This window comes from Sardina pilchardus, chromosome 1 (genome assembly GCF_963854185.1).
Source record: "Sardina pilchardus chromosome 1, fSarPil1.1, whole genome shotgun sequence".
Taxonomy (NCBI): Eukaryota; Metazoa; Chordata; class Actinopteri; order Clupeiformes; family Clupeidae; genus Sardina; species Sardina pilchardus.
In genome coordinates, this window is record NC_084994.1 from 42,249,821 (window position 1) to 42,270,901 (window position 21,081).

Here is a 21,081-nt window from a genome sequence, read left to right on the forward strand (position 1 = left end):
ATTAAAATGTAACGAACGTATGCTGTATTGGAACAGAGTTCCCGGGGAAAAAAATCCGCCAAAATGTATTGACAAAAGACAAAATATCCCGCCACGACAGCTGTGAGGTGGAAGTACTTCCCATTCGCTGTTAAAACGCTTGTAGCCAATTGAATGGTAGACAGAAATGACGTCCCATTTGAGTGACAAATGGACTTCAAGGGGCGGTAACACCAGCTGAGGCACACTTTGTAAATTGGCGGCACTTCCTCAGTTCGATTTGTAACACACAAGACTCGATACAACATTGTGAGGAGAGGACTACATTTTTGACTTACAGGTAAGAAATGTGATCTTGGTGTTGGACATATAGACATTTCAAACAGTATGACCTTGTTTATTAACGTGCGATGTAGCTGCGCTTTTGAGATTATTGTTAATGAATCATTCTGGAAGAAACGTTATCGATAAAGGTAGCCTACGTTGGCGCCGATTTGGCGCGTACTAGCATACAGAAGTTACTGAATCATAGCAAAATGACAGATTGCGGCTTTATTTATTTCCAATCCGATCAAACAAACATCTTTAATTTCATACGTGTCAATTGTAGTGAAGTGAATGTTTCCTTGAATTGACGTTACAGCATAACTTTAAATGGCCTTTGACTGCTAACCAAAGTCTGATGGCAACTTTAACATTAACGTTGCTAGCAAACGTCAGCGTTGCATCATCGTAACATTGTTGATCCAAATTGACATCCTCACAGATGTTTCAGTATCGAGACATTATTGTCAAACTTGTATTGAAAGTATAACTTATTTAAAGCACAAAGTAGTACACGCACACTGAATAGTTGGCGCCACCTTTCCAGGCTGGCATTGTCCTTCCGCCATTGAACGTTCCCGCTAACATTTACTGTACGTGGTAGCACTTTCACACATTAATGTGAAGTTAACTCCGGATACTGGGACAGAAAGACCTTAGAGTCGCAGTTAACTACAAATTCTAAATGATTTAAGACATTTCTGCTCATGTTAATGTTGTTAAACTGTTCTGGCCCTCGAGATCTCATTCCGTTTGTGTAGATCTGCCTAGCTGTCTACTGATCTGGCTGCTACTTAACCACCAACGACTTGCATTAGTGTTGCGTATATCTAGATAGTCAATGTAATACTATTGACAAATGTATTTCATTTTAGCTAGTGTGTGTCTGACTCCCTGTAACACTGTGATCCTGTAATTCTCCGTTTCTCTTATCTCTCTTTGAAGTTTTGTCGTGCAGCCCAGAGCAAAGATGCCCAGCACACGCTCTCAGAGTCAGCCAACCCTGCAGTTCCCCCGCCGCAAGTCCTCCAGGGTTGTCTCCCGCTCCAAGACCACCGCCGAGCCCGAGTCTGAGGTTCCCCCTGCAGCAGCAGCAGCAGCAGCCGTCCCGGCCCAGAATACCCCCCTCTCCCCCAGGCATGCTGCCCTGAAGAGTGCCCCTCTGTCCCCAAGACTACCCCTCAGCCCACGGAAACGCATGGGTGGGTACAAAGCACTGCACAGACGCATGACCTGTCTCAATGAAATGTTTTATATGTATGTTTTGCTTGTTGTATGTTTGTGTTGTGTTTTGTATATGCAGATAAAGCTTAATATAACCCTTTGTTTTAGTCCCATCCTAGCTTGTATAGATCTTGTTATCTGGATGGTTGTGATCCTGTGTCCAGTTGGCTGTCAATTCACTGTGGATGCCTTCTCATTTCAGGTGATGAGAATGGGTGCAACACCCCTCTGTCTCTGCTGGGCTCTCCCCCAAAACAGAGCCGAGTTGCCCTGACGTCCCCCCACAAATCGGTGCTGTCCCCCCACAAATCTGTGCTCTCCCCCCACAAACTGGCACTCTCCCCCTACAAGACGAAGACGGGCTCCCCCCGTAAGCTTTCCTTCGACGAGAACACCCCAGTCTTCTCTTCGCCGCCTCGCTCCAAACAGACGGACTTCCCCCTCTCCCCCCGCCCCTGCCCGTCGCCTAAGCGCCAGGAGACCCCCTGCAAGAGCCCTCGTGTCCAGCCCGCGGGGAAGCCCGTGAGCACCCGCCTCTTCCCCGAACAGAGTGAGTTCCACCCTGACGACGTTGTGAATCCATACTTCTGTGTGTTCTCTGTCCATCTACTGTGGTGGCCAGTATGTGGTCTTTGAGATGTCTAGAAAGTAGTATTTAAACAAGTGATACTGCTAATGGCCAGTGTTCAGCGTGATATCTCACATTTACGTAACAATGAGTGTTGTATTTCAGCGGTCAGCTTTTCAGCCTTTTTCTTTCGAGTGACTTACTCTAAAATGGCGGCATATCTCCATTGCGTACAAAGATGTCTGAATCCCCTTGGTGGCTGACCACGCGAGAAACTAACCCCCCGGCGTCCGATCCTTTTTCTCCCCGTAGAGTCCCAGTATCAGAGCGTGAAGCAGGCGCTCCACACGGCCGTGCCCGAGCGGCTGCTGTCCCGCGAGGCCGAGCGCGGCGCCATCGTCTCCTTCCTGGAGTCCAACGTGGTGCCCGGGCGCCCGTCCAGCCTCTACATCTCCGGCGCCCCCGGCACGGGCAAGACGGCCTGCCTCAACTGCGTGCTCCAGGAGCGAGAGGTCAGTAGGCCAGGCGTCCAGCCGCGATCGCACGATCGTCTCCAGAACAATATCTGTTTTTCCCCCCCCCCCCCATTTTTTTTTATTCATAAGCCAATATCGTAGATATACTTAAACTAGAAACCTCAATGGTTAAATGTAAACGATTATTGGCTTGCTTGTTGTTGTAGGAAAGCCTAAAAACATTTTAGATTTCAACCGTTGAGGCTGGTTATTTCTCCAAATCCTATTTCTACAGTTTTCCTCATGGTCATTACAGTTATAGTTTTATATAGTTTATTATGCAGCTTTATACAGTTCGGTACTATCTCCAGTGTAGTTGACCCTTGACCCTTGTGTCTTTATCAGGATCTGCTGGTGGGCGTGCAGAAGGTGGTGATCAACTGCATGACGCTGCGCAGCTCCCACTCCATCTTCCCGCTGCTGGCCGAGCGGCTGGGCTCCGCGCGGGGGCACAGCGAGGCCCGTCTGGAGAAGCTCCTGACCAGCGCCGGACCCACTGTGTAAGTCATAAGCACACACACACACACACACACACACACAGGGCACACAGTTACTGTATGCCAATGCCAACTTTTATGGGACCCACATATAATAAATACCAATGAATACATTTCTACTCATCACTGAATACATTATATATATATATTTTTATAAACAATGGCCGTTAACTAAAGTGCACATAGATATATCTATCTCATAGATGCAACATTTCTCTAATCTTCCTTGCTGTTTTGTTTCTCTCTGATGTGCCCCCATTAGCCTATTGGTCCTGGATGAGATGGACCAGCTGGACAGCAAGAGCCAGGATGTTCTCTACACCATCTTTGAGTGGCCCTACCTGCCCAAATCGCGCCTGTGCCTCATCGGTGAGTGTCCTGTCCAGCGCACTGTGTGTGGGCTTTGCAGTTGGGGGTTCTGCTTTAGATCATTCTGGGGACTGTGTTTAGGTACGATACGGTACGGTAGAGATGCGGTTCTAATAACTGTTCTCATGGGCAGGCATTGCCAACGCGCTGGACCTGACGGACCGCATCCTGCCGCGGCTCCAGGCCAAGCCGCACTGCCGGCCGCAGCTGCTGCACTTCCCTCCTTACAGCAGGCAGGAGCTCACCGCCATCGTGCAGGACCGCCTCGCACAGGTACGGACGGCAAGCCCGAGGGGTCAAACTAAAGCTCAGTACTGTGGACTGTCTGCCGTGCAACTGTCTTGATGCATTCTTCTTTTTGGAAGCTCTATGGGACAGCACACAGATATTAGTTCATTGTGCTTTTAAATACTCTTTGTCTACCCATGTCTATCTATCTCTATCTATCTCTATCTATCTCTATCTATCTCTATCTCTATCTCTCTCTATCCATCTATCTGCCTGTATTGGTCTATCAATTCATTCTTTTAGCGTTACTTATTTGCCATGGGTGTATGGTGGCTGTTCAGCCAATGCGGATAGATGCAGATAGAGCAGGATTGCTCTTCATATCACAGATGTCCATTAACACTTGATTCCTCTTGCAGGCGGGTGGCGATGGCGTCCTAGACGCGTCAGCTGTTCAGTTCTGCGCCAGAAAGGTGTCTGCTGTGTCGGGAGATGCGCGGAAAGCCCTGGACATCTGCAGGTGAGTCCACCGGCCAGGTGTGGCCAAACGTTACACGGCTAAATAGGTCATCGACATTAAAATACCAGCGGTTAATCTTCGTTTAAAAAAAAAAAAAAAAAGTTGTTTCCAATTACTGGAGAATAGATCACATTATCGTGACTTGAGTTGTCTCGTAGGTGTTGATATTAAACAGGCTGGTTCTACACGCTAGAAGACTGACGTAACTCTAACGTTTTCCATTTCTCTTTCTTACAGGAGAGCGGTTGAGATGGTGGAGTCTGTCGAGCGCTCGAAGAAGTCTTCGGACTCGAGCGCCGGCGCTGCCAGAGGCGGGCGCGTGAGCGTGCCCCAGGTGGCGCGCGTGCTGTCGGAGGTGTACGGCGACCGCATGGGCAGCGGCGGGGGCGGCGCGGCGGACGGAGAGAGCTTCCCCCTGCAGCAGAAACTCCTCGTCTGCTGCCTGCTGCTGCTCACGCGCAACGGCAAGAGCCGCGAGGTCCCCCTCGGCAAGGTGAGCGGGCCGCTTCTGCACACCTGTGGGGCTTGGGCTGGGCTGGGCTGGGCTGGTCCTCCTGGATATGAATGCTGCTGGTATTGCGGCAGCTAACTTCATATGATTCTTGATTGGTATTAATGGTGGCTCAGCATGTTCAAAAACGTGTACGTATGTGTGATACGATTTGGGAAAACCCATCACACGGTGCAATTTGACCAACTTATGATTCTGATGCCATCCTAGCAAAATCCAAGATTTTGGGAGGATGTTATCCAGGATTTTGCTAGGGGTCCGTGTCAAGAATGTTGCTAGGATGACATCAGAAACTTAAGTTGGTCAAGCTTCACCAGGGAGGGTTGAAACGGAGCAAAAATCAAGGATTTTGGAGTGCACCATGTGATTGGTATTTGTAGATCGCATCATATATGTGGTGGAAAATGAATATGTAACCTGTTGTGCATCAATAGACAATAAGAAACTACTGATTAGCAGTTATTATTTATTGGCTGATGTGAACAACACATTGCATGAATGTTGATTATATTAAAGCTCTTGGCTGAAGTGTTTAAAGTGCTTGAGTGTTCCAGTAGCTAATGGGAACTGTTGTTGTTTGTGTGCAGCTGTCGGAGGCGTACGCCAGGCTGTGTGCCCAGAGGCAGGTGGGGGGGGTGGGGCAGGGCGAGTGCCTGTCCCTCTGCAGCCTGCTGGAGAGCCGCGGCATCTTCGCCCTCAAGAAGGCCAAGGAGGCCCGCCTCACCAAGGTACACACACACACACACACACACACACACACTCACACTCACACACACACACACACACACACACAAACAAACTCACACTCTCATTTTCATGTCAATGTCTTCTCGAACACTCAGTTTTCTGGCTTCACACACACGCACACACACACACGCTTAATTAACTTGCCTTGAATCGACAGAATCTTAATAGATCTCCATTCTTGTCTCTCAGGTGTCTCTGAAGATTGAGGAGAAGGATGTGGAAAATGCTCTGAAAGACCGAGCTCTCCTGGGCAGCATCCTGATGGCAGGTCTGCCCTGAACACGCCTGAACGCACCCCTTACTCCACTGAATGAGATTCTCAATCACATATTTATATTTGTACAATGTACATTTTTGTAAATCCCCTCTTTTTTTTTGCACATTTTTATTTGTATATATGATTGTTTGGTCAGATGACCCACAAGCAGTTGCTGCTATAGACCCATCGTAAATACATAGCATATGGGTCAGGTATTTTAAGACGTGTCCTTTGAGGGTATCATCTGAGATTTATTTTATTTTTTAATTGTCTACTTACTTTTATTATAGAGCATTTCTAAGAAATTTGAATCTCAAAAGGTTTTGCTTTTGTGTTTTTGACAAACTTATATAGGTTTGAATCAAATGCTTGTCAGGTCAGAACATTATTGTTTATTTTTTTTTTAAACTTATTTTATTTTTAAAGTGGTTGTATGGTGTTTTGCCATGTTGTGAAGTGTAGTAAATGTACATTTTGCCTCATTTAAATAAATGTACACAACCTTGATTCCGTTTGTTGACTATGTTAATTTCTCATGGAGTCCTTCTCTGGTCTAAAAGAGTCAACAAGCTGGTCCTTACTGCTGCATCTCAACTGAGAAAGTGAACAAGTCCCGCCCCCATTCATTTCAATGGGAATGCTAGGCTAGTGAAAATTGCCAAAATTGAACGATTTTTTCAGGCTTCAACATGGCGTTTCAAGGGGCTTGTTTCCGGTGCCGTTTTACTTTAGCCAATTAAGTGCCAGGTTACCGATTGACGTAAGGTACAGAAGGAGAGCTCGTGCATGAGCTGAGAGTGGAACAGCCACCAATCAGCATGAGGAAAACGCAGGGAAAACGGCACCGGACATGATGTATTTCTGGAAAATGGCGACGAGGAAGTGCTTTGCTAATCGGCGAAGCTAACCAGTCAAATCCTGACCCCCTGATCTCAACCTTGAGGCATAGTCTTCGTACCGGTCTGAATTATGGAATTATGAATGACTGTTTTCTAGACCTGGGGCTTCATTTATAAAACTGAGTGTATATTCCATTTCTAATTTGAAACATTGCGTATGCCCAAACCTTACAATCTGCATACACATGAAATTATTCTGATTTACAAAACTGTAAGGCACACATCTTTTACTATGTGAAATACAGGCAAGTAGCCTACCTAGTGACCGTTCAGTATTAAGAGGTTAAAATGGGGGGGAAACGCCACCAGAAAACCCCAAAATATAGTGAAGTGCTGTAGGCTTAAATAATTGCACATTAACCATGTTGATTCAGAATTGAGAAATGGTTTATTTGCACTGGCAACACAGTGCTCATGGGAAACTGAGAACTGCAAGTGAGTCTAGTGACTTAAAACCACAGAATCAATTAACCTGTACAGTCAGTTTTATGACGAGACTTATAAGTTATTTTCGTGCTTTTGAATGCAGTAGAATAATACAATGTAAATTAAAGAATTATGTATACATAGCAAAAAAATGAAATGATTCAACATATTTAAATACTTAAGCACAGAAAATGATAACGCAGATTAAGCATATTTTGCTCCCGTCCACCAGTATCAACTACTATTGCTATGGATGCCACTCCAGTAATTACCAGTATTTTAATACTCTACACTTAATACAGAAAGTTCTAAGAAACAATTTTGTGTAGTGTAACATGCACACAAATCCTGCTATCTACTTGTCCAATTAATTCAGTGTTATGACACAGGCGTCCTCAACAGAAAACACAGAACATGTGATCTCCCTGATGATCCAGATGAGTGTGTAGGATGGCACTAGTCCTGATGGTCAAGAATGTGTAGGATGGCACACTTAGTCCTGATGGTCAAGATGAATGTGTAGGATGGCACTAGTCCTGATGGTCAAGAATGTGTAGGATGGCACTAGTCCTGATGGTCAAGATGAGTGTGTAGGATGGCACTAGTCCTGATGGTCAAGAATGTGTAGGATGGCACACTTAGTCCTGATGGTCAAGATGAGTGTGTAGGATGGCACTAGTCCTGATGGTCAAGAATGTGTAGGATGGCAGACTTAGTCCTGATGGTCAATATGAGTGTGTAGGATGGCACTAGTCCTGATGGTCAAGAATGTGTAGGAGAGCACTCTTAGTATTCTGACTCTCAGTACTGCGAGAGCTCCATCACACTACTGTACACAACACAGTCTTCTTTAGGTCTATAGAGAGAGGACAACAAACATACAGTAGTTAGTCCTTACCAGTACACTTCAAACATAAAGTCTAGGCCTAGGGTGTATTTGTAACGGAAAGTAACAGGCAGAAAACACTTGCAGTGCAGATGAGAGAAACGAATGTGTCTGTTTAGTCTCTTAAGTGTATTTTGTTTTCATCTTCACATGCAGTATTCAGAAAAGTAGTGTACACTTAAATTGGAGATGTGGCACCATCTCTGGCAGATGTATTTTAGATGAAAATAAATGCATTCTTGTTTGTTCACACATGTGTATTCCAGTCTGTTGCATAGCCTCGTATATTCACACAGAATGTGGGTTTGCGAAACTGGTCCCTTATGCTGAGATTTGCATTAAAAACGGCAGAGAACGCAGGAATAACTGCGTACCTTCTGGCCGATGCTTCCTGTCGGCGAGCGCGACTGAAATGAACGCTGGCGTACTGGACGTCACCCAAATCTTCGGCGCCCACTCTCGGTGTGAGGTCAGAGGTCAAAGGGCGTGCTGAGACGCTGCTGTACACCGTGGTAGTCAGGTCACTCTGGACAGGACAGGACAGGAAGTACATCACATCAGCACTGCCACGATTACCACCCACTACCACAGTTTATGCAACAACAAGTGCATTTTGTTGGGTTTCCAGCATCACAGATATAATAATAATAATAATAATAATAATAATAATAATAATATAATATGAATAATAATTAATTTATTAAGTACCTTTCAAGACACCAAACATTGTTTTTATTGCTTGATTTGCATTTATCCCAGAATAGGCTACCAAAGGGAATGTGTATTTAAAGTGAAGTCTCTCATATTACTGTGCTTGTATAAGAGTGTTGTCTAAGTGTGTAGGCTACTTGTGTTCTGTCTTACATCCGGTGTCAAAGACTGCCTGGGTCACTTTGTTACAGTATGCATGTGAAAGGACGTGTAGTCTATATTTAGTCCTTGAACAGCAAACAACAGCAAAAAGCAGTTGGCCGACCTGTGTGTTTTCCAGTGCACGCGGTGTACTTGCCGCCGACTTAGCACGCCACTTCCTGTGTCAACGGTAAACAAATAGTCAGTGGAAACAAACACGACAAACAAATGCGTTTTTGAAGCTCAATTTTTGATGCATTTGTAATCTACCCTATACATGTAGTCACCTTAAACTCACAATCCCGAGAGCCAGTAGGATGATAACCATAATGATGATTATTCCAGCATTCACAGGCCAAGCAGCATCTTCTTCCCTTTTGACATCTTCAAGAATATAAATAAAGTGATTGCAAAAATTAACCATCAACAGAATTACCAAGAATGTAAAGTGCACTCAAGCAATAAAACATTACGGGACACAATTGGGCATAATGTAATTACACGGAAAACACACACACACACACACATACACACACACACACACACACACACACACACAAATACTTTCAATTTCTGCATTGACATGATGATTACTCTGCACTGACCTAAAAGAACAGACACCTCAGAGGAGTTAAGCGAGCCTACATCATTTTGTGCCACACAGTGGTAAAGTCCACTGTCAACGGGGGTCATGTTGAAGGCCAGACTCTCCCCTGTGCCCATGACAGACCACCGTGCAGGTGTAGTGAAATACCAGGTGTAGGTGTGAACAGGTGGGTTGGCATCACTGCTGCATGTCAGAGTCACCAAAGTGCCCTGTTCTATTTCACCAGTGACACAGAGACATTCTTTGGCTCATCTATTGAAATATGAACAGTGTTTCTCACTGGAAAGCATGTTTACTGTAACTGAGGTGGAAAGAGCTGTGGCTCCACAATTCATAGGGAATTGATTGTGTTGTCTTATTGAAACTATATCGTATCAGTATGTCATATACCTGAGTGAAGATGTAGTGGATATAGATGCATAAGTGATTATTAAATAAATGCTCTTACATTTGACATTGAGGAGAACATCAGTGGAGGCGAGACTCTCGTGTCCTCTAACAGCACAGGAGTAATTGCCTGAGTCGTGTCCTTGGACTGGGTCAAAGTGAAGGTTCTTGTCAGTGGTGTTTTTGTAGACGAGAGAGTTCTTGAACCAGGTGAAGGTGGGGTGGTCACTCAGAGTGCAGGTGGTGCTGCAGGTCAGTGTCACTCTCTCTCCCTCTGTCACTGCAGCAGAACTCACCATGACCTGCAGAGCTGGAGGAGATATACAAATGTGGTGACATTTACACAGCAAATGTGTGATATTGAAAATATATGTGCTTAGAGTGTTTACCTGTAACAGTGATGTTGACTCCAGGTAATCCTGTGTAAACCTCTCCCTGTCCTGTTGCAAACCTGAAGGCGTATTCTCCAGAGTGACTCTCTCTGATGTTGTTTAGTCTCAGGGTACAATCATTATGTTCTTTCACAGGATACTCCACATGATTATGATATTCTTTATCTAAAAGTAAGTCTTCAGGGCGATGATTGGATTTTTGTTTGTTAAACCAGTATTTTGCTTTGATTCTGTGATCTCTGTGATATCTGTAAGTGCAGGGAATGTCCACAGACGACTCCTTCAATGCACAAAGGTGGTTTGATAAGTAGGTCACGCCCCAACACTGTTCTCTTGGAACACCTGAAACAATGTTTGAAATAATAATTGCAGTTGGTCAGCAACATACCTGAAAATGAATGATGGTTTATGGCAATATTAGCTAGATAATGTAGATAGATATATACTTTATTGATCCCCAAGAGGAAATTCAAGGTCCCAGCAGCTTAAGACACCTTACACAACATACAGTACACTACAATGTAAACAGGATGATCAACAACAACAATAAATCAACATGACTAAAAAGAACAGTAGTAGTAATTACGCTTTAGAACTACAGACTGTGAGGACTGTGCTGCTGCTGTTGATCTGAATCATGACTCACACAGTGCAGGGGAGCGGTGAGCCTCATAGCCTCTGACAGCACAGGAGTAGTTTCCCTTTTCAGAGGGTCTGGTTGGGTCCAGTAGTATGGAGGCTGTGGTTTTGTGTTGTAGAATCTGTCCATTCTTGTACCAGACATACTGAGGGCCCAAACTGCAGGAGGTACTGCAGGTCACTTTAGTCTGATTCCCTTCAGCAGTAATCTCCTTCACCTGCAGATCTGAGAGGAGAAAGGGTGGATGAGAGGTCACTAAGATCTGATGCTCGTTTTAAACATTTGCTAAATAATTTTCAGTGGGATTTTTTCTAAGTTGTGCATTACCAGTGATTGAGAGAAGAACACCAGGTTTGTCTGTTATCCACATCAAGTGAAGAGCTGTATAAAACCGAAACTGATAAACACCAGAGTCTCCATCGGATAGTCTGTCTACGGTCAGGCTGCAGTCAGGATAATTAGAGTGTCTGTGTTTCATGACTCTCCCTCTCTTCTCTCCATACCACTCTCCTCCCCCATACGTGTCTCCATAAGAATACTGGTATGTGCAGGGCAGGGTCACTGATGCCCCTTTAAGACCACAGACCCGTCTAGAAGAATGGGTCACACTCCATTGACACTGCACCGCTGAAACATAGAAATACAAAATCTAAATAAATCTAACAACAACAAAAAAAAAAAAGATTCAGGTTAAGTATAGTTAAAGAATTGTTACAAATGAAGTTACTATTTCCTGACATTGACTAATGTTACAAGTGGCAGCATCTAATAATCAATAGTAGTATACAGTGCCTATAGAAAGTCATCATACCCTTTTGAAATAGTTACTTTTTTTGTCTTACAGCCTGAAATCAAAACCCATTTTTAAAAAAATCTTTTCCAGTTTTATTGACAAATTTAGCTGTACAACATCAAAATAATGAAAAAAAAGTAAACAGTTCTGAAAATTAATAAAAAACTAGAATAACAGGGTTGGAAAAGTCATCATACCCCTGACTTAATACTTTGTAAAGCTTCCTTTTGCTTTCATTACAGCCATCAATCTGTTTGGATATGTCTCTATTATAGCTTTGCACACCTAGATAGGGGAATATTTGCCCAATTTTCCGTACAGAAATGTTAAAATTTTGTCAAATTCTGTAGGGAATGGCGATGGACTGCTCTCTTCAAGTCAATCCACATATTTTCTATAGTATTTAAGTCAGGGCTCTGACTTTGCCACTCAAGGATATTCACCATCCTATCCTTAAGCCACTGCTTTGTTCTTTTGGCAGTATGTTTAGGATTATTGTCGTGTTGGAAGGCGAATGACCTCCCCATCCTCAGCTGTCTAGGAGAGGGACGCAGGTTTTCCTTAAGAATGTGGGTGTATTTGGCAGCATCCATTTTCCCTTCTATCCTGACCAATTGCCCAGTTCCCGCTGAAAAGAAACATCCCCACAACATAATGTTGCCCCAACCATGCTTCACACTAGGTATGGTGTGTTTTGGGTGGTGTACTGTGTTGGTTTTCGCCAAACATTGCGCTTGGAGTTCAGTGCAAAAACACATCTGGAATATTCTGCTACCATGTGGAAAAAGCTTATATGGTCAGATGAGACTAAGATCGAACTTTTTGGAGACTAAGATTGAAGTTTTTGGACTGAGCTCCAGGCGCTAACCAAACACAGTATACACACCCAAACACACCCAAAACACACCATACCTACTTTGAAGCATGGTGGGGGCAACATTATGTTTTGGGGATGTTTCTCTTCAGCGGGGACTGGGCAATTGGTCAGGATAGAAGGGAAAATGGATGCTGCCAAGTACACCAAAATTCTTGAGGAAAACCTGCGTCCCTCTCCTAAACAGCTGAGGATGGGGAGGTCATTCGCCTTCCAACACGACAAAAATCCTAAACATACTGCCAAAAGAACAAAGCAGTGGCTTAAGGATAGGATGGTGAATATCCTTGAGTGGCAAAGTCAGAGCCCTGACTTAAATCCTATAGAAAATATGTGGATTGACTTGAAGAGAGCAGTCCATCGCCATTCCCTACAGAATTTGACTAAATTTTAACATTTCTGCACCGAAAATCCCCTATCTAGGTGTGCAAAGCTATAATAGAGACATATCCAAACAGATTGATGGCTGTAATGAAAGCAAAAGGAAGTTTTACAAAGTATTAAGTCAGGGGTATGATGACTTTTCCAACCCTGTTATTCTAGTTTTTAATTTTTTATTAATTTTCAGAACTGTTGACTTTTTTTTCATTATTTTGATGTTGTACAGCTACATTTGTAAATAAAACTGGAAAAGATTTTTTTTTAAAATGGGTTTTGATTTCAGGCTGTAAGACAAAAAAAGTAACTATTTCAAAAGGGTATGATAACTTTCTATAGGCACTGTACATCTACATGTTTACTGTTGGCATCACACATTGCATGCATGCATCAGTTTTGGATTGACAGTGTTACTTTGCATCTTACCTGTAAGACCTAGAAGCAAATGCACCCAAAATACATCCACGTCTTCTAAACGCATGACTGTTGCCTGTAGCGAGTGTTGTGCCTGCAATCGTACAAAGTTCAAACCATACCCATTATTGCTACACTGCACTGCTGTTTTGTGTGTCGTGTAAGACCAGACAGGACACCATTCAGAAATGAGTTGATGATAATTCTGATAATTAAATAAAATAAAAGTGTGAAACTGCTCATGAAGCCGCCGTGCATGACAATTATGCAATTATCAAAGAATATATATTACATACAATTACAATTAATTTTCATGCAATATAATGCTTTTTAGGATCGGGTCTAGCCAACAGACCCGAAGATCTCAAGAGATGTGATTAACAAAATTAACAAGCTATTTATTTATACTTTCTCCTGAGTTTGGTAAGTTCCACTGTGAGTAAATTACAGTAGTGTTGAGTTGTTGCACAAGCAGGTGAAGGAACCAATTCAACAGACATTTCTTTTCTTGACCAACTAAATACACTTTTCACTGAATAGATACAATTATGTATTAATATCACTAACAAATTGATTATAGGGATTTTTAAACATTTTTGTTGCCTTAGTCTGTAATTTTACAACCTGTGAAAAAGTTACATTCTGTACTTTTGACTAATCTCCTTGGGGCGAATGTAGACATAATGGCAACATTTAATGAATGATGAGTTTCTTCCAAAATTAAAATAGCGCGTCAACATCAAAGTGTTTTAATGCTCCATAGTAGCATCAGCAGCATTACCAACTCAAATGAAGTTTCACTTTATTGTCCTTTAGATAAATTTGCATTTTACCCATCCGGGGGTAGTGTGACTGTGAACACACACACACACACACACACACACACACACACTTGGAGCATTGAACTTAGGGCTACAAAGACGCTGTTGATGCTGGTGTTGGAAAAAAAGTGGGCGTAAGCTGCAGAGTGGAACGTTGTTATCATTATGAATAACACTGAGTCCTGCCTGATTTCACCGAAACACCGTGGATCTGGACCAGATGGCGTGCGAATAAAGATTTATGCATTCTTATTACTCTGGGGGATTTTTGACTTCACTCCTGATTCTGGTGTCGTCAGTTTAGTCACCAAATCTCATCAGAACGTCTTTTCCACCACCTTTTGATATTGTCATGGTGATTTGAGTGTTGATACTCTGCATATGGTTAGGAAGTGGTTAACTGCCCCACCACCACTCCACCCAAGACATCACACATGCCGGCCCTTAGGGCTTCACACACACACACACACACACACACACACACACACACACACTTAAAGGCTTCCTCTACTAGCACGGCCCCAGGCAATTGGGTTGACCCCTTGAGCCGTAGATCTGCCCAAGGTTTCTTCCTGGACAAGAGAGCTTTTCCTTGCCCCTGTTGCTCCTGGGTGTCGCTTGGTGCTCCCCAACCCCTCTTTTTTTTTTAATATATAGTATCTATCTATTTATTTTTCTTTTTAAAACTAGCACAAGGACTTTCAATACTTACTGTATAAATGGTTATTTATGAGTACATGAAAATACATTTTGAACTGTTCGGTTTAGATTTGACAGTAATGCATGCTGATACAATTAGGTCATGCATGTTTCTGTTTTGTGAAGCCTTTTGCCATACAGGTGAAAGGAATGGTTGTATGCCAATATAAAATCAAAGGCAGACAGAGGTTTTCTCACAGTATTAATAACTGTGAGAAACTGTCTGATGGCTACACTGCAAAAAATAAATAAATCTAACGAAGTGTTATTAATGTTTTTAATTAAGATCCATCTCCTTGGTATTGCTTTTAGTATTAAGAGACTTAAAAGACAATTTCGACTTTAATTTAAGAACGTTTTGTATTATCAAGGTCATATCATTCAGGTCTTATCAAGACGAATTTACTCAACGCACTGGCAGACTTAATGTGCCTGTTTTTAGGATAAATTTGATGAACACACTGGCAGACAAATTTGCTTGTTTTCAGGATGAAACTTCTTAAACCAAACTCTTCTTAAATTAAGTCAAATGATTTTTATTAGAAAGTGCTATAGGTAAGTCTCTTTATACTGAAAACATACCAAGTAGACGTTTTTATCTTGATATTAGATTAATTAGACTAGATTTTGATTAGATAAGCAGTTTTTGCTTGTAGTGTTGCATATCGATCATTTGGGTTGGCTGGTCTGAAATTTAAGGCCACAGCCAAAGGAGACGTGATGAAGCACAAGGTTGAGTTGTCTTCAGAAATGGGAAGTTGTTGAGTTACAGTAGGCCACTCTACTTTATGTCTTTTATATTTACTCTATTTTATCTAGTTTGAAAGCCCCCCCTCCCAAAACTGTTAGGATGATATCAGTTAATCAGAGTGCTCATCACTAATCTTCTTGTTTATGGCAAAATATGAGAATCTGTGTGAGTTTCATAAAGGGCATTATTGTATGCTGATACTCAAAGGCGGACAGAGGTTTTGTCACAGTATACTTTTACTTGAGTTGATGCACGTTGAGCTGCCCCTGTGTATGAGATGACCAATTGCCTTGCCTTGTAACCACCAATGAGTCACAGATGACTGATGCACCACAAGGTAAGTTAAAACTCTCACACCTCCCACTCGCACATAAGACAAGGCACAGCAGAGACTTCTTCTCTTAAGACATCCTGTTTTAGAAACTAGCCATGGCTGAGCATGAGTTCAAACATTTATATTTACAAAGTTATTATGTTTCACCCATAAGGCTGAAGTAGAAAAAGATGCTTGTTATTCAGAAAGGAGGAAACATTTTCTGACAGATACTGTATTGCAGTACTTTGCATAGTTTATGGGTTGACTGAAAGTTGCACTGAATATGATGCTTGTAGGGTTCTCTGGCTTGTAGAAAGGACTACAAGTTCCTGTATATTATTAGCCACATCTACAAGTTAAGTTATGACACTGTGTAAAATATGTAAAAAACATAACCTGATAATATGCAAAGCCCATGTAGTTCCCAAAATTATGTAGACAGCATGAAGCATTGAAACTGTAATATTTTACTATTTTACTATTTCAGGAAATATACACACTTGTTTTGAATTTAATGCCAGCTACACGTCTCAAGAAGTTGAAACGGGACCAACGGAAGGCTGGAAAAGTTTTGAAATGCTGATGATGAGTTTGCTATTGATGTTTGGCTGAGTAAACAATGTACTATATTAAACTTTATATTTGATATCAATAATACAGCAAATTATGGATACTCACGGGTCATATCCAGGTCCGAACGGAGAGGATTGATGAGCACATGTAGGCCTAAGGCATCTGCACTCCTGTCAGTGTTCTGGGTGAGTGAAGCACATAGACGATTTCACTTGAACATTTGGAGGAAATTGTTGTAACTTCTGATGATGCGGTTTCACTTCCTAAGCCTGGTACCCTGTTTCATCTCACCGTAGAGAGCTGCTCAGGAGTGCATTTGGACACACACACACACACACACACACACACACACACACACGGCGAGTTCCAGTAACAGCATAACACCACATGCAAATGTAAACGCTTGAAATTAACTCCAGACCTTTTATCTGCTTAATAGCAAGACAACAGGCCACAACTGGCCATGAAACTGCTTTTCAGTGAGCTGTCTATTCACTCCCATAAAGTCATAGGGTGACAAATGCATTGTCTCTGCTCATATTGTGGTTAAGATAAAGATGTAGTGCAACCAGTTCTTCATTTCTAGACCTCAGCCCACAAGTAAGTGCTACATCTGGGGCCTTTTCAAAAGCTAAACCTGATGTTTTCTTAAAAATGAAAATAAATATAGTGGAGCTTCCTTTGCATCCCGTCCTAAAATGTTACATAACTCCTCTCATCTATCTATCTCTCTACCACAAGAGCAATGGCTCTTCCTAGTCTTAATTTATTTCATAGCAGGATATTGCTTGATTGACAGAGACTCAACATGTAAGCCTATTTGAAATACTAATGTTTTGTAATATTGAAAAAAAAAAACAAAAAAAAAACAAGCAATGACATGTTTATGTTCAGGTTTCTGCTGCTGTTTGAGCTAAGTGATGATGGCCTGGGAAAGGAGACTTCATTTCTTTGAGGCATAAGCTGTTTTATATGGTCATCACCTCGTCAGAGAGAATCAGAAGTGCTTGTGCACTTTGTCCTTGCTCAGATGTTGTGGTTTAGGTGTAGAAAGAACTCAAGGCACCTCGGGGCACCAATCAACTGAAAGTTATAAAGATAAAGTCCTTTAGAAAAGTCTTAATAACACTGTGCTATGACTCAGATGAAACCCTTTATTAAAGTCTTAATAACACTGTGCTGTCTCTGTGATACACAGCATGTTTGCTTTATGCTGTCACCTCTGCTCAGGTGCTGCACCAGGTTGCATTAGTCAGCAGTACGAGGTTTCAGAGTAGCTGGACAAAGCACAACACGCTGGATGTATGTGCAGTGGCCTTAAAGATGAACTGAACTGAAATAATTAACGTTGAAGACGTGTTGGTTATCACAATTACAACTAAATTGCACTAAAAATTTGAATAAAAAAATTCAATACATAGCCTTTTTTAAGCAACACAAAAAAAATGCGTTTGTTAGTATTAGAACGCTCAATTCCAATGACGTCACTGGCATGGTAGGGCCTCAGAAGCAACAGCTGCAACATACACACGAAAATGAGCTATTTTAATGTCATGGGTTACACATTTTGAGCATCTGATGGACAGGCATGTAGTGTCTGACTATCACCAGATGGGGGACGATCAGTTTCAGGCCCCAGCACCCCTTAGGTTAAGAAAAAACGTTGACACAATCAGACGCACGCCTATAGTCACTTTGCGCCGATAAACGCTATAATACAACATTATGCAGGATTAAACAGAAATCACGACTAGAATAATTTTGTTGACAAGGCAGGGGGTAGAGAGAATAAAATACAGATGATCAATTTCGTCATCATATAGCAGTTTGATGGCTATTCTTGAAACTGGTTCTCAAACTTTTCATCCTAGCCTACCTGTTCAACGTGCAGTCCTATAGGCTATATTAAAAAAAAAAAACCGTAGCCCAATTATATGCCCACGTATGCCTGCTTCAAACATAGGATGAAAGGGAAAAAAATAATTCCAGCTAGTCAATAAGGAATACTGATGTAGCCTATAATATTAGCCTTAATGTGCAGTAAGCAGAATAGGCATGCTGCATAATCTGATCAAAATGTCACAGCTGTTTTGAATTATGGTTATGGGATTTGGCAGACGCCTTTGTCGAGTTAAGGCTATGTTTATTGTTAAGCATTCAGCTATTGTATTTGTGCCAACACGTAGGCCTACTGACCGACAAGGAAATCGCTTGCTAAGATCTGCACTTATACCCGAGTGCACGGAGAAGTTTTGCCATGTATTGTAGGCAAGTGCAGAGTTGGCAGATTTGTTCGTTGTGGATGCTGATGGATATTGCACTGATGGATTTTGCACGGATGGATATTCCACGGATACCTCGTACTATGGACAGCTATTTCTGCGATTTGAACTCAGAAATTGAACTTGAACTGCATTATCTGCCCTGAGACGGTGAACATCAGCTAGCTTCAGGGTGAGTAGAAAGGGACATCGTGTAACAGACCCGCTGTGGTTGTTAGCAGCTTATAAACGCATTATGATCGTGATATATCGTCGGAGTCATGACTTAATATGGAGTCTATGGTCAAAGTGCTGGCTTGTTTAGTTTGACATAAGACGTGTTTCTAACGTGTTTAGAGGCTGGAAGTGAGCCCTTTCCCTAGGTTGGATCGTTTGTTGTCTAGCTAGCTTGTTTTGTGACTATCCCAGTGTGTCAGTTTGTTTTATTGAACGCTAAAGCCTACAGTTAGCTTTATTTGTGTGTGTATGCGATTATACGTTTTTGTATTTTGACGACAACGTTACATCCAGCCTTTTGCCTAGTAGACATGCTGGGGATAACTAAACCCCTGCCTGGCGTTTGCGTTTCAGCGCCCTGTTTTGCGGCAGATAGCATCGGTGGTTTGCTCTACACCGCACGTAAGGTAGCATCACTTGACTCGTGGAAACTTTTTTCAAAATCCACTTGGGCTTGTAAGATGTTGTAAAGTGACTTTCTGTCACCGACCCTGTTGTGTCAAAAGCACAGCTCTCTAAATAGTTTGTTGACTTGTTTGCTTCAGACTCGAAATCCTTGGCTGTCGGAGGGCTAGCCAGTTTAGGCAGATAGGACTAACTATGCGTTGAGGGCTGGTTCCTTGTCAAAGTACCCTGCGGGGAAAAGGTTACTCAACCCCAGCTGTTACCTTATACATTTCATTACTGCAGCCAGGGGCCAAGTCCTGTTAGTTTCCGTGTCCTTAGCCATGTCAGTTATCCCAAATGGGCTCTTGTTAGCCACAGACTCACTATCTACGATGCTGCGCAACTAGTGCTAGTCATAGGCGCTAGACTGACCTACCATGCCAGTGACGTAGCTGGTTGTTGAAATCCAACATGGCGGCGCCCGTGTAACAACAACACCACTTTCACCGTATCATTTTGTCCCTTTTAACAAATCCAGCCATTTTAATCATTGTACCAATGAGAAGAAATACAATACATCTGTTATATCACATTTACTTCAAATTTCAGTTCAGTTCATCTTTAACCTAATATGAATTTGACCTGGAGCAAATGAATTTGGACCTCCAGAGCAAATGAATTTGGACCTCCAGAGCAAATGAATTTGGACCTCCAGGGCAAATGAATTTGGACCTCCAGAGCAAATGAATTTGGACCTCCAGAGCAAATTCAGATTCTCTACAAGGTTCATTCCGGTTCACCCCGGCTGTGAGGACACAAGGGCACATGTAAACATGAAAATGCCCAGCAGGGGGTAGAAATGGGCCAAGAACATATGACACAGGTGCCACTGTGCAGAAAAAGCCATCATGAACTATATTTGCCATATTTCAAGCTGACTCATGGCTTATGATGATTTATTATGATGGTGACTTATTATAGGGTTCAGAGGGTTACTGACCTCCATTAGGCCTACTCTCTCTGCTATACATCCACATTAGTTGATTTGCTGGGGTTATGAAATTGTCATGACTGTTTCCTCTCTTCTAATGATGAATGTGCCTTTGAGGGAGACTATTTGCTCACCCTTACCACAGACAAGAAATTATGTCAGTGAATAAACTGGGTCAGACTGCATCATTACTCAGATTAGCCAATTTTACAATGATCTTTATTGGGTTATTACAAAAGCAAGTCAACATTACAAGTGGAAAACCAATGCTGACAAGTGCTGACAATATACATTGAAATAGATATGAACAAATAAAATACAAACAAAATAGTCAAATTAAATAAGATTGGCCAATTTTACTGCAAATCACAAATAATAAAATTCACTGATAAACGTATTCCCTAACAGGTCTCTATAGCGAACTTTTCCTAAAATAGATCATTCAAGCTAAAACTTTGCAGATGAATTAAGGATAGGCCCTAATGCTTATCACAATTGTATGACTTTATAAACGTCATGGTTTAGATATAAGATATAACCTACACATTCTCTGATAACTTTAATTATATTTTGTGTGGGCAAATATTAGTATTGAATTTTGAAATAATGTGGTTGGGACATTTTAGCTTATAGGCTAACCTACTCCACTGATGTTTTGAACAATAAAATGACCAGATATGACCATTGACTTAGTAATTTATTAGGGGAATCTCTTATGTCGTTCGTCTGGCTGTGATCTTCAATCCGTTCCATTCC

At 42.1% G+C, this 21,081-nt stretch overlaps 1 protein-coding gene across 1 annotated transcript; it reads left to right on the forward strand.

The window, feature by feature from the left end:
• The first annotated feature begins 236 nt into the window (after positions 1-236).
• cdc6 (cell division cycle 6 homolog (S. cerevisiae)) lies at positions 237-6,167 on the forward strand. Its single transcript, XM_062544269.1, has 11 exons — positions 237-319; positions 1,249-1,505; positions 1,730-2,077; positions 2,408-2,607; positions 2,956-3,110; positions 3,370-3,476; positions 3,610-3,749; positions 4,124-4,224; positions 4,462-4,717; positions 5,323-5,463; positions 5,672-6,167. The coding sequence occupies exons 2-11, from the start codon at positions 1,274-1,276 to the stop codon at positions 5,759-5,761; spliced, it is 1,770 nt and encodes a 589-aa protein (XP_062400253.1). The 5' UTR covers positions 237-319; positions 1,249-1,273; the 3' UTR covers positions 5,762-6,167.
• The last annotated feature ends 14,914 nt before the right edge of the window (positions 6,168-21,081 follow it).

Bases quoted from the DNA above. Each gene is read 5' to 3' on its own strand.
- cdc6 (XM_062544269.1), top strand. From the start codon at position 1,274: ATGCCCAGCACACGCTCTCAGAGTCAGCCAACCCTGCAGTTCCCCCGC. The intron at 3,477-3,609 runs GTGAGTGTCCTG...TCTCATGGGCAG, and splicing joins ATCGCGCCTGTGCCTCATCG to GCATTGCCAACGCGCTGGAC. The intron at 5,464-5,671 runs GTACACACACAC...CTTGTCTCTCAG, and splicing joins AGGAGGCCCGCCTCACCAAG to GTGTCTCTGAAGATTGAGGA.